The sequence below is a fragment of the Phoca vitulina genome, unplaced genomic scaffold (genome assembly GCF_004348235.1).
Source record: "Phoca vitulina isolate PV1807 unplaced genomic scaffold, GSC_HSeal_1.0 scaffold22, whole genome shotgun sequence".
Taxonomy (NCBI): Eukaryota; Metazoa; Chordata; class Mammalia; order Carnivora; family Phocidae; genus Phoca; species Phoca vitulina.
In genome coordinates, this window is record NW_022589725.1 from 31,704,048 (window position 1) to 31,721,841 (window position 17,794).

The 17,794-nt window shown below is 44.8% G+C and overlaps 1 protein-coding gene across 1 annotated transcript in view; it reads left to right on the forward strand.

Moving 5' to 3' along the window:
* CFAP61 (cilia and flagella associated protein 61) overlaps positions 1-17,794 on the forward strand; it is a 296,977-nt gene that overhangs the window by 276,751 nt on the left and 2,432 nt on the right. Inside the window, exon 26 of the mRNA XM_032420163.1 lies at positions 12,137-12,227. Coding sequence (XP_032276054.1) covers positions 12,137-12,227 — 91 coding nt within the window. The remainder of the gene's footprint in view (positions 1-12,136; positions 12,228-17,794) is intronic.

Sequence of the window (17,794 nt, forward strand, 5' to 3'; positions counted from 1 at the left end):
ATAAAAAGAAAAAGGCATTGGGAAATGGGGAACTAGGGGCAGGACAGCTGCCGTGCAAAGTCTGGGTATTCAAGAAAATTCACACACTTGGCTTTGAGTTCCGTCAAGGTCAAAATAAGGAGGAAAATCTCACTGGTGGTTGGATTTGTAAGGGTCACAAGATAAATGTATTCCGTTTTCTCAGGTGAATGAGTATCCAGGATTCAGAAAACAAATGGACAGCACACAGATCTTTCAGATAATCCTCTATGAATTGTATTTCTGAAAACCAGGACTCCAGTGGCAAGGGAGGCAGGGAGTCTGTGCTCTGTCCTCGGCACCATCTGGGTGCTGACACATACTCGGGACAAATGTGTTCTGGGAATCCATGTTCTTCTAGACACTGTAAAGCCTAAGAAAAATTTGTGCTTGAGAGAGAGCTTTGCTCCCCACGTTGCTGTGGGGGTGCCAGGGCCCATGGGCTGGTCAGGATCGCCCTCCCGAGACAGTTCTGCATGTGTCCAGCTCAAGGACAAATACATCACGCCGGTTCCAGTAGCCTGCAGCAGACAGCAGCCTCTGAGTGCTGAGCAGAGCGCACTGGGCAAGGCAGTGTTTTCCAGCACGTCTGCAGCCAGAGGAGGGCTTCCAGAACACTGCGGGACACCAGGCTTAAAGCAGTGTTAGCTTCTGGTTCCTGGATACATCGGGGTAATTCGCCAAACACCACCTCTGTGCATCCCTGAGCTGACCAGCAGTAAGAGAGGCTGTTTACAAGCCATTCAGGAGCTGGCTGACTTCCACCCAAGAGTAGAATTTGGGTTTTAGCGCTAGTGCGTCGTAAACCATTTTTCCTTAGAGCAGTAAACACCCGTTATCAGTTGAGGCCAGTTCCAGATTGTGACAACAAAACTATAGCCCATCTTTAGCAAGTGACAGTTATGACTGGTTATCAAATAACTAGTTGGTTTTGCTTTCAAAATCATTAATCTTACCTTTCCAGAAATGCCTCAAAGCAGGAAATTGACCAGATAGAGATTCTGGCAAACTCAAGTTGGACAGGAAATATTCATAATCAGACTTGCATTTCAGGCTTCGGGGCTTGTTTGTTTGTTTTTGTCTGCTCTTGTGTAAACTCCACTGCCCCAGAAATGTGTAATTTAATTTCTGAGCAAAGCTAGGGTTAACTGGAAATACTTACTTGTTCCTATTATTATTTTTTAAAAATTGTATTGAGATGCACGAATCCACTTGCTTTCGTGGGCAGAATAAAATGACCAGAATACAATCTTACAGTGTGAACACAAATTGTTCCCTGTTCTCTGCCTTTAAGCCTGGCCTAGATGGAGACATGCAGGGGACCAAGGCTCTCCCATGGGCTTGGAGGTAGCGGTCACACTTCATCCTACATTTTGTGTGGGATTTTTTCCAGATTGTTTAATTTGGGGGCAAGCTTGAATCTAGAGCGATAGATGCATTCTAGTTCTGGGAACGTCAACTAAACACATTCTCCCAATTTTCATAAGCTTAACTGTAAGAAAAGAATTTTGTTCAATGTAGATGCTATGGAGTCTTTGGGCTATCATAGAAGACACAACATCTATTCTCTCATTCTTCCTCGGAGACAGGATCCTGATTTATAGGATGTTACATTGTACTTAAAATAAATGGCAATGATTTCCAGCCTCCCCTGCAGCCAAGGAAGCCTTACAACCAACGTTTTGCCAATAAGACATAAATAGAAGTACTAGGTGAGATTTCTAGGAATTGTCACTAAAAAAGAGGAGAAGGGCCCTCTTCTTCTCTTTATCCATCTAAGAACATGTATGTGATGACTGAAGCTCAGCAGCCATTTTGCATCATGAGGCCAAGTGCCCTACGGATAGTACTGTGCTCTGATGTCTGTGGAACCACCATACCCATCCTGGACATACCACCTAGCCTTTCTTTGTGTGAAAAAAAGTACTTATTTAAAAAATTTTTACAACTGCAATCAAACCTAATCTTAGCTAATGCAGGGGATACCAAGGAAACAGGGATGATTCAGAAAGTTGCTAGAAAGGCTCCAGAACGAGCATAAGAAAGTTGCTAGAAAGGCTCCAGAACGAGACTTGTGCAGTTGTTCAGAGCACAAACTTTGAGGTCTAGCAGAATTATGGTTAAGCCCCGGTTCATCCTCATTAGTTGTGTGGCCTTGGGCAAGTCATTTAACCTTTCTGAATCTATTTCTTCATCTGTAAAATGGACTGGAAAGTCCCACTTCAGAGGATTGGAATTAGGATGAAGTGAGATAATGCATGGAAACTATTTAGCACAGTGTCCGTGTGTTTATGTCCCCAGATGAATACAACAGCACCTCACCATCAAGCTATCATAAAAAATGACTTGTCTCAGAGTGTAGTAAGCACCTGCCAGGTGGTAGGTATGTGAGCTACCTTAGGCAGTAGACACAACTTACTAACCATGGAATAATTTTAATAAGAATTCAAAAAACTGTACAAGCACATCAAATCTGTGATTTTGCAGATATCATGGCCTAGAACAAGGCAGAAGTAGTTATTTTGTTTTTAAGGCTACTCAGTCTAAAGAAAATTTTTGAAACAATGCTTAATGTCCATGAAAAACTGATGAGTTCCCAAGTGACTGAAAGTTGGCAAACACTAGCCAAAGAGCGGTGAACTTAGAAATGCAGTGACAAAGACCTGAGGGCAAGCAGACAGCAGTTTCATCCTGCTGAGCCCTCCTCCAGCCTTTCCTTCCCACAATGTGCCCCTCCGTGGCCTGCACCCACCTCAGTTTCCCGAACACTACCTTCCCCTGCCCCCCGCAGGGTATGCTTCTGGGGCAGGGACTACACTTGCACAATGGTTCTCTCAGTGCCCCCCCCCCGGCAAAAAAAAGTGTCTGGCTGTGATTGGTTAATGGCAAAGAATGACCCCTTGCTTGCCACTTTGTAGCCATGGAAGTCAGGAGCCCTGGAAGATATGGAGGACAGAGAAAAGAGGGGAGAGAAAAGTCCTCATGGGAACACAGTGGGGAAGAAATTAGTATTCAGTGAGAGGTGGTTGAGCCAGCAGAGAACAGAGAACCAGAGGAAAACAGGTGCTAGAAATAAAGAAACAGGATTTTGAAAGGCCTTATTGGATGGATGGGTGGATGGATGGATGGATGGATGGATGGATGGGTGGGTGGCTAGGTAAGTGTTAGGGATGGCTGGCTGGCTGGCTGGCTGGATGGATGGATGGATGGATGGATGGATGGATGGCTAGGTGGGTGGATGGATGGATGGATGGATGGCTAGGTGGGTGGATGGATGGATGCGTGGCTGGCTGGGTCAGTGGCTGGGTGGCTGGGTGGGTGGAGCGGTGGGGGGAGGGATGGATGGATGCATGGATGGCTGCATGGATGGGTGGAGGGATGGATGGATGGATGGATGGATGGATGGATGGATGGATGGATGGCTGGCTGGCTGGCTAGGTGGGTGGAGGATGGATGGATGGATGGATGGAAGAAGAAAGGAAGATAGAACATAACATGTGTTCTTAGCACCTATATGAGCATGGAGAAGGAGACATGGGGCAGGTGGCTTCCAAAAACATTTACAAACATGCCTTCATCTCACCCAGACCCCCTCACCAGGGTTTGCACACCCACATGCTTTCTGTGGCCCACAGGTGAACAGTGATACCAGCCAGGCTGGTAATGACAGTGATGAGCCACAGGGGGCATCAATTTAGCTGATTGCTGCCACATAACTACAAGGACCCAGTATTACCAAACATGATTTTTTTAAGGAAATGTCCCAAATCAAATTTCCAAATGTTGTTCAGTCCAAAGCAGCCACGTCTGTAGGTCATGCCTAGCCCCTGGGTACCTGGGCGTAACCTCAATGATATACCCTGACGTCTGTCACTTCACGCGTTCTTGGACTATAAATGGGAGAGACAAGCCCCACCAGCCAACGCTCCAGCCCATGCTACCACAAGGCTGAGACTCGCTGTGGGCGTGACCTACAACCAGGCATTGTGGGAACTGTCTATCCTCTGCCTTGAATCTAAGATGCTGTCGGTACAAGAAAGGACTTGGACAGTAAGAACATCATTTTCTCAGGAAAGCCTGCACCCCCCCCCCCCCCCCCACCCACCGTGCAGTTTCCCACCGGGAGAAAAGGCAACCCTTAGGTGAGTTTCTAGCTTGAGCAAACCTCTGTGCAGCTGTGAGTGGCAGCTGGGGATCCTCTTAACGAGTCTAAAAGCAAAAACTATTATCACTCCAGGATGAAATTAGAATGATTTTCATAAAAAAAAAGAATGAAAAGTATGTATTTCTTCTCTGCCCACCTGCCTCCTTTTTTCTAACTATTGTGTAGTTGAGCCATTTCCAGTTGAACCTCTGAGGGCAGGGAGGGCAGCCTAGCTCTCTGGCAACTCTCCTTTCCTCCGCACCTGCCATTTAAGATCCAGTACTTGAAAGAATGACATCCTTTACCCACTATATTCTTTTCCCTTAGACACATCGGACTTTTTCCTAAGGTCAGCGAATGCGACTTCCTCCAGCGTGTCTTGTGGGGTTGCTTTTCTCAGCATTCAGTGTGGCCAATGGCTCAGCTAGTTACCAGATGCCCACCCAGCTTGTATGATTTTGTCAATAAAATTGGCTGATTGACCAGATGAGGATGAGCTCTGAAGAAGTCTGATCAATTGCTTAATGATTGGGCCATATCGACCAGGAATGGTTAATAGGGTTCCACAAGTCGACATTTCCTGGGGCTTCTGAGAAAAGTGTTATCATTTGCAAAGCGATAGAGAATTTAAGTCCCCCCAAAGAACCCAGACCAGCCATTGGCAAATTGAACAGAGACAATAGTGTCCTCTGTTTGGGTCCTGGATAATTTGTGTAAACTTTTTCTCACGGCTAGATCTGTGTGTAGAAATAACTCGTGTGCTATTAACACCCAAATCCACACAGCCACTGAGAAGGCACCTTGCTGCCGTGTTCTTACCTGACGTTCTCTTCTGAAGATTTCAAGGCAGCCAGCTATGAAGGTTACCTAGTGGCTCTGGTTAGTCTTCCCTTTTTGAACATAAATTGGGAAAGAAGCTATTATTTTCTTGTTTTTAAAAATTTAATATGCAGGGGCTCCTGGGTGGCTCAGTCGGTTAAGCAGCTGACTCTTGATTTTGGCTGAGGTCATGAGCTCAGCCTCCTGGAATCCAGCCCCATGTGAGGCTCTGTGCTGGGGTGTGGAGCCTGCTTGAGATTTTCTCTTTCTCTGCCCTTTGCCCCCACTCACTCTTGCTTTCTCTCTCTCCCTCTCTCAAAAAAATTCAGTATTCATGGAAACATAAGTTTCCCGAAAGCTGATCACTAATGCTGAGTATCCATAGCACTTGGGGCGGTCAGTGCCCACCTGACCACAGCCTTGGCAAGAATTCCAGATGCTTCTCTCCTTTCTATGGAGAAGGAAAGAAACCAAAGTACAGAATTCCTTCCATTTGTGGGGAGAAAACTAGACCTACATCTTTTCATAAAGCAAGACTTCTAACATCCTTCTATCAAAAAGAGATCAGCTTGGCTTGACTCAGTGTTCTTATCAATTGCAAAATGAGTTTGGTTACCTTCAAAGCTTTTCTAATTTTAATAATGAAGCCTGCCATGTGTCTAAGATGGCTTAAAGGAAGCCCACAGGGATCTCTACCACCCTAAATCCCCTCTTACCTAAATGGGGTCCTAGGAGCTGGTGCAGAGGCTCTCCATGGAGGGGGGGGAGGGCAGCCTAAGTCAGACCCCTGTGCTCACCTGCAGGGGTCTTTAGGAGCTTGGGCCCCACCTGCTCCGTCTGTCTCCTAGGGACCAGCCTGTGCCGGATGCTGTGGGGACCCAGAGCCCACAGTGAGTAAGAGAACAGGACAAGTGCCAGGTTAGCTTTCCCGCAAGGTCAGAACTACCCCAGGCAGTGAAAACGGCGCAGAGCAAGTGAGTGGAAGCCCTTAGGCCATGAATTAGCTTCAAGAAGGAGGTTTGTGTTGTGCTCAAGCGTGGGACAGCACTAGGGAAGATGCAGGCATGGAAAAGGCTGCTCTGGGCTGCAGAAACAGCACAGAGCCCATCAGGCAAGAAGGCCAGGGTGGGAGGTATCTGGAGAGGGCCAGAGGGAGTGAGAATCTTAGACCCTCCCCAGAGAGGAGACGGCAAAGTGAGCATTGGGAAACTGAGGCACAGTTTGGAAGTGGGGCGAAGCCTGAGCTAGAAACAGACCCTGAGGGTGTGCCCTCAAGCTGCCTGTCAGCTCCACACCCCTACTCGCCCTGAGCTCCCCCTCCCCTCCCCCAGCGTGCAGAGGAGGGACACTCAGGAGCTCTGTAGCCCACACACGGCCAGTGCGGAGAGGGAGTTGACCATGGCTTTCTAGTCCCGGTGCAGCTGAAGGGGTCAGTGTAGGAAATGTTCAACTGGGTGCCCCTGCCATTACGGTTGGCGGTTGGCGTTGTCCTTCCCATGCGGGAGGGAAAAAGAAACATAATGCACGCCCATTTCATTCTTTCCCATAATGGGATTGAATTGGCCTTCTTTGAATAAAAACATTAGCACCTGCTGGAAGGAATCAGGAATCAGATTGCCTGCCATTGGGATGCTTTCGCCCACCTGAGATGGTCTTGTCTGACTAGGGTGTGTGAATTAACATTCTCAGCAGCCTTCAACCACGACAAATCAGGCTTGGAAATTCTCAGTGAACAAACCTCACTCCAGCTTTACACGTGTGTTTGGTTTGGTCTGGTCACAGGGCACATGGATTTTTAGCAAGTAGATTATAATGCCTACATTTAAAAATCTCCCCTAAAAAAGTATAGCCCCCTGCACATTATAGAAAATAGAAATCCAAATAGCTTTCATCCTAAGCTGATGCCCACATCCAGCACTTCAGAAAGCCAAAGCCTCAAGCCACACAACCATTCGTCTGAGGGGCGGCCAGCAAGTTTGAGAGGCATTGTGCTCTGTAATGGGAGAATATTGCTCTATTTTGGAGGGAAATACTGGAATATAGGGTTCTTAAAATTTTTTATAAAATTGTTACACAGCCCCATTTTCTCTGCAAGTCAATTTCCTAAAATGTTAATTTGCCCACAGTTCAGAGAGGGAGGGATGGATCGGCAGAGCACAGGGGATTTTGAGGGCAGTGAAACTCTCCTGTATGATCCCGCAGTGGTGGTTGTATGACAGGAGGCATTTGTCAGACCTACAGAATGTGCAACACGACAGACAAGTGGAAGTCCTCAGTGTAAGCTATGGACTTTTGTTAAGAATAATGTATCAATACTGGTTCATCAGTTGGAACAAATGTGCCTTACCAATAATGCAGGAGGTTAATAGGAGAAGCTGAGGGTGGGAGCCAATGTACAGGACCTCTGTATTTCTCCTCCCATTTTTTCTGTACACCTAAATCTGCTCTAAAAATAAAATGTATTAATTAAAAAAAGTTAATTTGCCAGAAGCAGACAAGGTCTGGGGGAGTGTGGAAGTGAGTTATCGACAGGGACAGAGCTTCTTGGGGCTATGAATGGTAAATGACCAAGGACCATAGCCCAGAGCGTGAACAAAGGGACCGGTGTCCTCTGGGGTCATCTGGTGAGCCCTTAAAAATCACTACCAGAATAAGCAGTTTCTGTAAGAACTGGGGAAGAACCTTGCAAATGAGATTCTTCTCTGGGTAGATTTTTGAGTACATTTTTTTCCTCTTAATCAAAGGGACCCAGTCCTTTTCACTACTATCTAAAACACCTTATATCTAACGCCTGCCCTACAAAAGAGCAGCTACTTCATCTGACAATGGAGATGTTGCTAATTATCCACCCACTCAAGAGCCTAACCTGAATCCTAATTTAAACAGAGCAGGCGGAGGGCATCTTGGAAACTGAAGATTATCTGCTAGTCATTTTCTTCCTAAATCCCATTCGGTTCTACATGCCATCTGATCAGAGTTGCAGTCGGAATAGATGACCTTCCATGATCTCAGGGTCCTGCGATCAAGTCCCGCATCCGGCTCCCTGCTCGGCAGGGAGTCTGCTTCTCCCTCTACCCCTCTCTCCTCCCTTCGTGCACGCGCGCTCTCTCCCTCTCAAATAAATAAATAAAATCTTTAAAAAAGAGAGAGAGAGAGTGGATGACCTTCCAGTGGCACTCCTGTTCAGGATTCACTCAAGTCTGAAATCCTTGTTTTACCCCAGGCTAAGGGTGTCACTTTATGCATCTTTAGCGTGATCTGGGTGGCAGGCTGTGAGCAATCTGATGTTGCAGAAGCTGCTCTCCAGGCATGGCAGGCGCCCACACACTCGTCTTGCTGGTGCACCAGCTCTCCCCTCCCCACCCCTGCCCCACCCGGAGGGACCCTTAGTATTTCAGGACCCTGTGTCAGTCGCCCCTAGGGGCCGCCACTGAAGCCTCGCTAAAACCGAGAGGAGCCTTCAGAAGTCAACCTACTGGTTTGGCTTCCAGGGTGTCTCTTTTCATTACTACACTTTGCTTTAATGGAACTCAGGAGTTTTTTCTCGAGAGAGAAAGAAAAGCCGAATAGAGTTCTATAAACCTTTCTCTTTTATAAGTAAAAACAGCTGCCACGGATGAATTCCAGGAATATAGGTTAACACATAGTTTGCTACAGCGATTGTCACCTTCTGGACGAGGGTCCCCAAATGTTTTCCCATAGGAGACAATGGGAGGAAGTGTGAGGGAAATAAGATTTCAGGTCTCCCAGATCACTGGTCTGCAAGCCGTTCAGGGTACCGTGATGAGAATGAGGGTCATCAAGTACCCAGGGGCCCTTTCTGCTGGACACTGGTGTGCGAGGCATGGAGAGTTTCAAAGGCAGCAGAGAAGAACTTTGTAAAAATATCCAACTTCCTCTTCATGCTCCCCCCCCTCCCTGCCCCCCCACCCCCCACCGGGCACCGTGCAGAGGGGCTTAGCAATTATATTTTCAGAAGATGAAGGGTCACTTGCTTCTCCAGCCATTAGTGTTCGGCTTTGTGGACAGAGGTTAAGGGAATGTGGGCATTAGACAGTGGGCAGGCTGTGACCTTTGGGAAGTGGGGTTTCCCCAGAGTTCCCTCTGTGAAGCAGATGAGGGGGGAGGACAGGGCGTGAAGACTGCCCACGCCAGACCTGGGCTGTTGGAAGGCAGAGAGACTGAGGTGTGGCACCTAGAAGGATGCAGCTGTGGACCCCGAAACCAAGAGGGTGGAAACACACAGGTGGGATCTCAGCAACGGTGGAAATGTAGCCACAAATTTAAGAGGGCCCATTTGCGGGCGCCTGGGTGGCGCCGGCGGTTAAGCTTCCAACTCTTGATTTCAGCTCAGGTCATGATCTCTCAGGGCCCTGGAATCAAGTCCCGCGTTGGGATCCGCCCTCAGTGGGGAGCCTGCTTGAGATTCTCTCTCTCTCTCCCCCTGCCCCGCCCCCACTCATGCTCAATCAATCAATCAAATATTTTAAAAATACACAGAAAGGCCCATTGGTTCCTAACTTAGGAATTATGATAGTGTAAAGATTTGCACATCCACAAGCCCCTGGAGCAGGGCCCATCCTGGCAAAGCTGTGCTTGAGTGTCTGGACAGAGGCTATAACGGATATTTTGGTCCAAGAAGCTACTCTCTGAGGATGTGTCAAAACATCACCCCGCTGGGCCCACCCCCACCAAGGTGGCCAGCCCTGCACTAGTACCTTTGCTCCAGGAATTAGATGGATGTTGGACGTTGGCCAGGGTTTGTAGGGGCCCAGAACCCCAGCCAGAACTCGCATCAACTCAGCTGCATTCACTAAGAATTAGGTGGCCTTGAGTAATTCCAGAGGCGAGCAGATTTCCTCCGACAGATTTCCACAAAGTGGCCTTCTGACACCCTCAGCCTTGCTTGCTGCGGGGCTTAGGGAGACCATCCTGGTTTCACATACGGCTTTCCCTCTCTTCCCAGTGAGGCTTTCTTTTACATAATATTGCCCATCTTGGGGCACTTTGCAGAGTTTTGTCACCTATTTAGCAGAACTTGACTCTATACTAATGAAAGACCAATCGGGGCCAGACAGTATAGAATGCATTCAGTGCGATGTGCATTCACTCATTTCTGAAGATCTGTGAGATGTCTGTTCCTTGCAAGTGCTGAGCTAGATGGCCACCGAGCGATTACAGTGGTCCCCACTTCCCTGAGGGAGTATCTTCCAAGACCCCCCAGTGGATGCCTAAAACCACGGGTAATACTGAGCCCTGTACATACTGCTTTTTTTCCTACACATACATACCTACAATAAAGTTTAATTTATAAATCAGGCACAGTAAGAGAGTAACAACAATGACTAATAATAATATAGAACAATTGTAGCCATATACTTAATAAAAGGTATGTGCATGTGGTCTCTGTCAAAATACCTTAGCACACTGTACTCGTTCTTCTTGTGATGATGGGAGATGCCCCCACGACGAGGTGAAAGCGAGGTGAATGATGCAGGCACTGCGTCGTAGTCTGAGGCTACTACTGACCTTCTGAGGATAAGTCAGGAGAAGGATCACCTGCTTCCCGACTGCGGTTGACCACGGGGTAACTGAAACCACGGAAAGCGAAACCGTGGATACAGGGGGACTACTATACACAATAGCCCGGACTGGACTCCTGCCTCTAGGAGCATCCTTCCCACCATCCCCTTCCTGAGCTCACCCCCTCCCACTCCCCTCTTCTCTCCACTCCGCCTCCCTGAGTGCTCTGTGCTGGCACTCCTGCCTCCAGGCCTTTGCACCTGCTGTTCCTTCTCTCAGGAAGGCTCTTCCCCCAGATCACCACGTGGCTCCCGCTCTCCCTCCCCTCAGGTCTTTACTCCCTGAGCCTTCCTTTGTCCCCTCTCCCCGCCCCACCTTTGCCTGACTTGGGTTTTTCTCTTAAGTAGTTCTCATTATCCAACATGCTGTATATTTACTTATTTATCACTTGAATATAAGCTTCACAGTGGCAGGATGCGCGTCTATTTGGGCTCCTACTGTTTCCCCTGCACCCAGAACAGTGCTGGGCACATAAAGAATGTTCAGTAAATATTAGTGGAATTCACTGTTGAACGAATAACAACAAAGGAGGTAATTAAACATGAAATTCGGTCACATTCTGGTAAAGCAAATAGGTGATAGGTAATAACTGATATAGTTCAGTACTGTGCTGAGCGTAGCACAGACTCTGGTCGTGATGTTTGTCCTTTAAGGCCTCAGTGGTCCCTGGGACTCATCACCTCCTTCCCCAAGAATTAGCTTTAAGTCTGGGCAAACAGAAGGTGCTCGTCTGCACTTGGGCACCGGTCTTCTCTCCCCCTGTGCACACATGTGGTATCCATTAGCAGTGATGGGAACGACAAACCCACATCCAGAAAAGAGGGAAACCCACATGATCAGTGTGCCCCCAGCGCCGAAGAAGTGATGTTTCTGGTTCCAAGACACATGGCATTAAAATAAAATAAGACTTAAAATACCAATAAATGTTCTTGGTCCTCCAAGAATGCATCAGATTTTCAGCGATCACCTGGAACTAACAGAGGGCCTTACTGTTCTCCAGGTAAGAAAGTGTTTATTCAAACAGTTTTCAGTGAAGAGTTAGCCAATGTAAACACCCAAAGAGCTCCTCTCCTAAAAGGAGATTCAATTAAGCATCAGGGCAATTGGACGGAGACCATGTTGAACACCGAGGTGGCCTGTTTTTCTGGTCATTATTAATCCAGAAACCTTAATGATGCACAACGTTTGTGGTATTGTCTCCCCAAATGTAATTTGTTTATGCAGCAGTTCAGTTAATCCTGCAATCTGTTTTTCTCAAATGAGGGCAGATAATGGAGACACCGTTCTTTACAAGTCTTCAGGCTTTTAAATTCTGATAAAATCAGGATTCTTCACTGGGTCTTGCCCCAGCTCTGAATTAAACCACTTTAAATGTAATTATGGAACCTGGCCTTACATCAGGAACATCCATTTAAAAAATTGATTGGCCAGGCTGTTCCACGAGGCATTTTATGAGCAAACGATTGCAAAGGGGCCAGAACTGTAATTTATAAAGGCAAAAAAGCAGGTAAATACTTTATTAGTGGTAATGAGAGGGTTTCCAGCTAACTGAATCTTTTCTTTCCTCCCTAGCTACTTCATGGAGCCATGGTGCATGGCCCTCTTTCACGATCGTTTTATTGATCTAAGGAAAGAGTTACGCCAGATCTTGACCTCCAAGGAGGTAAGAGTGATTAATAGATATGTGAGTTAGTCCTTGAAAATTACAAGCAGTTTATAGTCGTTGATCATTTAGACTTTTCTCTACATTCCCCTTTTTGGTTTTACTTTCAAAACCAACTATACTTCCTATAAACACACTATGGAGTATTCGAACACAGACAGTGATATTTCAGGAAAAGTGGATTATTTAAATCCTTTTATGAGAGGCAGATTTCTCTTTCCTTTTTACACATAACCGTATTTCCATTATTAGCTAACAGGCAGTGTCGACTGGAAACTGGATCTGAGCTTTATCTTGTTCGCAAGAATGAACATTGCATTCCTTTAGTTTCTGCCCATACTTGCCAGCCATTCACTAAACGTGTGTGTGTGTGCACGCACGCATGCCTGCGTGCACGCGTGTGTTGCTACAAAAATGTAAAGGGAAGACATAAGCTGTCCAAACACACCCCTTTAATAACCAAAACTTCTTTCTCAAAGTGATAGAGAATTAACTGGAAGTTAGGCTACATTTCCCAAAGTCTGCATGCTCAGCAAGAAATTTGACTCTGCAATGTAAATAGTGAAATATTTGTGAAACTTTAAATTAAATTCTTTCATTCAACACTAGAGTCCTTACCGTAGCTGTGGAACGTTAGCATCTATGCTCAAAAAGTGGTCAGATATCCATCCTAGATTCTCCCTCGCTCCACTCAGACAAGGGCTGAGACACAACTTAGCTTCACTGTGTTTTTCTGTCTAAATGGTCAAGTCCTGTGACTCTGTTATCACTTCCACTTGAGAGCACCTGTGCCCCTCGAAAGTTCCCGTGGTGTGGGCTGCCATATTGGATAGCACAGATACAGATCCTGTGCTGAGTCCCTACTGCATGCACAACCTCGCTTAGCCATAACAAGAGCCATTCAGGACACACTACTGTCATAGTTTTGACTTTACCAATGAGGAGGCTAAAGCCGAAAGATTTTAAAGGACCTGTCATGGGTTACACAGCTAGTCTGTGGCCAGCAAGCTTCAAACTCAAGGATCTCTCGCTCTGAAGCCAGGAACATAGGCACTGAGCCATATGGATTAACTGCGTGGCTTGGTACCTTCTCTTCATAGTCTGCCCCCTTTTCAGTTTTATGCCTGGGGTCCAAGATGGGAAATTGAAATAATTGTACTAATCTGAAGCAGGTTCAGATTGGGAAAACCAGGTTTAAAATATAAACCAAACTCAGTTGTCTTTAGGGTCCACACAGATAGGAACCAGGCAGGTAAATGTACATGAGGGCAGCAGAAGGGACTGTGACCATGCAAAGGTCATCCACTGCTAAAGTCACTCAAATTTGAATAAATGCTACAGGTCAAACAGGTCCTTGCACTTCATGCTAAAACTGTGAGGGAGTCAGCTCAGGTTGAAACATGAGCTCGAGTTGTAAGCCTGGTGCTTACTGCATTTCACTCAATTCCTTAGGTCCCTCTCTTCCTCTCAAATGTATTCTGCAGCTCATTGCTGCATCATAGTGAAGACTCATTAGTTTTCTAGTTATCCCATCAAAACTCTGTGCCTAAATCCTTCTAAACCCCAGAATCGAGCTCCTCAGTTAATATTTCACACAGAGCCAAGGGGGTTTAGGCACCAAGCTTAAAAGGGAAGCTTTCCTCTCATCCTTCCAAGTAAACTACCAAGCCCAACAATAGTCACTTTTCATGGCCTTCACTGAGACACCCTCAACCTTTTATCCAGGAACAGCCATCTGCTCTGGGTCAGTTTGTTATGTGTGAAGTCATCATGGACAACAGGCCCTTTCAGTAGACCAGAAGGGACCATGAACATTTGTGGAAGACACACTAAGGGCTCCCCCACCATTCTTGTGGTTTTTCTAGATTTCCAGAAAGTGAAACCTCTGGAAGAAAAGCCTCCACTGGGGGCTTGTGCTGTGTTCTACATTTCCATTTGTCAAGTAGGCAGGGTCACAGGAAGAGGTGGTGCATGCAGGGGTGTCTGCCTCTAGCTCAGATCCCTGTGGAGCAGGGATGACCTGTTCCCATCTCAGAGAGCTGTGGGAGGAGTGAGGGAGGAAATGTGTGCAAGTAAAAGGCACGGAAGAACATCTCCCAGTAAGTGCTGGCCCCCACAAGTAATGGTGGTGGAGACTGGCTGGCAGTGGAAATAGTACTTGTATAAGCAGACATGCAGGAGTTCATTTAAGAGTCTGGCAATAGGAAAATAAAGAGATAGCCTTCACTAAAGAATAATGGTAATTCTTTTTCTCAAAGATTGAGATGATGTAACCCATTTCATTTCACTTTCTACCTTGTCTTTAGGAAAGTACAGCAGTCCAGTCCCATTAACTATGATATCCTATAACTCTCCCTCCACATGAAGAGGAAGGAATAAAAGACTATTATCTTTGTTATTATAAGCCATCTCAAATTTATGTATCATTTATTTTAAAAACAAGCCCATTGTAAGACTTCACAAGTCCTTTGGTGGAAGTAAAGAGGAACATACTATAAATCCATTGGCACTGCATTTAGCTGTGCCTTAAGCCAAAGAGTCACCGACCAAAGTGAAATTTTGTATGGTTAAGATCATTCTTCAAAAAGATAACAATTATAAACATATATGCACCTAACAACAAAAGCCCAATATATATAAAGCAAAAGTTGATAGAACTGAAAGAAGAAGTGGTTCTAAAATAAGAGCTGGGGAATTCAATATCTCACTTTCAATAATGGATAGAACAACCAGATCGAAGATCAATAAGGAAATAGGGGACTTAGAAAACACTATAAACCAAATAGACCTAACAGATAAACATAAAACACTCTACTCAACAACAGCAGAAGGCACATTTTTCTTAAGCATACATGGACCATTCTCCAAGAGAGGCCATATGTTGGGCCAAAAGACAAGTGTCAATAAATTTTAAAGGATTTAAATCATACAAAATATATTCTCCAACTGCAATGGAATAAAACTAGAAATAACAGAAGGAAATAATTTCAGAAAATTGTGGAAATTAAACACAGACTCTTAAGAAATTTCTTGATTTTTAAAGAAGAAATCAAATGAGATATTATAAATACTTAGAAACAAATGAAAAGAAAACCACAACATACCAAAAGTAATGGGATACAGCTAAAGCAGTTTTCAGAGGGAAATTCGTAGCTATAAATGCCTGGAGTTGTAAAAAGGAAATATCTCAAATCACTAACCTAATTTTATACCTTAAGGAAACTAAACTAAACCCCACACTAGCAGAAGGAAGGAAATTATAAAAATTAAAGTAGAGATGAATGAAATAGGGAGTAGAAAACCAACAGAGAAAATTGGTGAAATCAAAAAGTTCTTCGAAAAGATCAACAAAATTAACAAATCTTTAGCTAGACTAAGGATAAAAACTCTAATTACTAAAATCAGAAATGAAAGTGGGATGGGTGCCTGGGTGGCTCAGTCAGTTAAGTGTTGACTCTTGATTCCAGCTCAGGTCATGATCTCAGGGTCGTGAGATCGAGTCCCAAGTGGCACTCCGCACTGGGCATGGAGCCTGCTTAAGGTTCTCCCTTTCCCTCTCCCTCTCTTAAAGAAAAAAAAAAAAAGAAGAAGAAGAAGAAAGTGGGAACATTTCTGCTGATCTTACAGAAATAACAAAGGATTATAAGAGAATACTGTGAACAACTGTATGCCAACCAACTAGATAACTTGGATGAAATGGACAAATTTCTAGGAACATACAAACTACAAAACTGATGTAAAAGAAATTAAAAAAAATCTCAACAGACTTATAATAAGTAAAGGTATTGACTCAGCAATCAAAAACCTCATGACAAAGAAAAGCTCAAGGCCAGATGGCTTGTGGGCAAATTCTACCAAACATTTAAAGAATTCACAGTAATCCTTCTCTAACTTCTCAAAAAAATGAAGGGAAAGGAATACCTTCCAGCCCATTCTTTGAAACCAGCATTACCCTGATACCAAAGCCAAAGACATCAAAAGGGAAGAGAACTACAGACCAATATCCCTTATGAATTTAGACCCAAAAATCTTCAATAGAATACTAGCCAACTAAATCCAGCAGTATATCAAAAGGATTATACACCATGGCCAACTTAGATTTACCCCAGGAATGTAAGAGTGGTTCACCATATAAAAATCAATCAGTGTAATATACCACATTAATAGAATGGAGAAGAAAATGCTGTCATCTCTGTTGAAACAGAAGAAGCATTTGACTAAATCAAACATTCTTTCATGGTAAAACACACACACACACACAAAACAAAACAAAACAAAACAAAACCTAGGAATAAAAGGGAACTGCCCCAACCTGATAAAGGATATTTATGAAAAACCTATAGCTAATATCACATTCAGTGAAAGACTGAAAGCTTTAGCTCTGGGATCTGGGACAAGACAAGGATGCCTGCTTTTACCACTTACATTCAACATTGTACTGGAAGTTCTAGCCAGAACAATTAGGCAGGAAAAAGAATCAAAAGGCATCCACATTGGAAAGGAAGAAGTAAAACCAGATTCTGAGATGCCATGATCTTATATGTAGAAAATCTGAAAGAATCCACAAAATACTAGAGCTAATAAATGAATTAAGCAAGGCTACAGGATACAATATCAACACACAATCATCAGTTATCTACATTAGCAATGAATAATCCAAGAGTGGAATTTTAAGAAAACAATTCTATATACAATAGTATCAAAACGAATAAAATACTTGGGAATAAATTTAAACAGGAGGTGTAAGATTTGTACCCTGAAAACCCGAAAACATTTCTAAAAGAAATTAAAGCAGAACTAAATAAATGGAAAGACATTTGTATTCATGAATTGGAGACTTAATATAGTTAAAATGGCAGCACTCCCCAAAGCAATGTACACATTTAATGCAATCTTATCAAAATCCCAGTGGCATCTTTTGCAGAAATGGAAAAATTGATAGGAAACGCAAGAGACTCCAAATAGCCAAAACAATCTTGGAAATAAAAAAAAAAAAGTTGAAGGACTTACACTTTGTAATCTGAAAACTTACTATAATTCAGCAGTAACCAGGACAGCATGGTACTTACATAAGGACAGATATATAGGACAATGGAATAAAATTGATAATCCAAAAGTAAAACCGTTTACATGGAAAGATTTATATCATTAATCATTAGGGAAATGCAAATCAGAACTACAATGGGATACCACTTCACACACACTAGGATGGCTATTGTAAAAAGAAAAAGGAAGTAACAAGTGTTGGCACTAGATAGTCACACTGGAGGGAGATGGTCACACTGAGGGGGGGAGATGGTCACACTGGGGGGAGATGGTCACACTGGAGGGGGAGATAGTCACACTGAGGGAGGATGGTAACACTGAGGGGAGATAGTCACACTGAGGGGGGAGATGGTCACATGATGGGGGGAGATTGTCACACTGAGAGGGGAGATGGTCATACTGTGGGGGGGAGATGGTCACACTGAGGGGGGAAATGGTCACACTGAGGGGGAAGATGGTCACACTGAGGGGGGAGATGGTCACACGGGGGGGGGAGATTGTCACACTGAGGGGGAAGATGG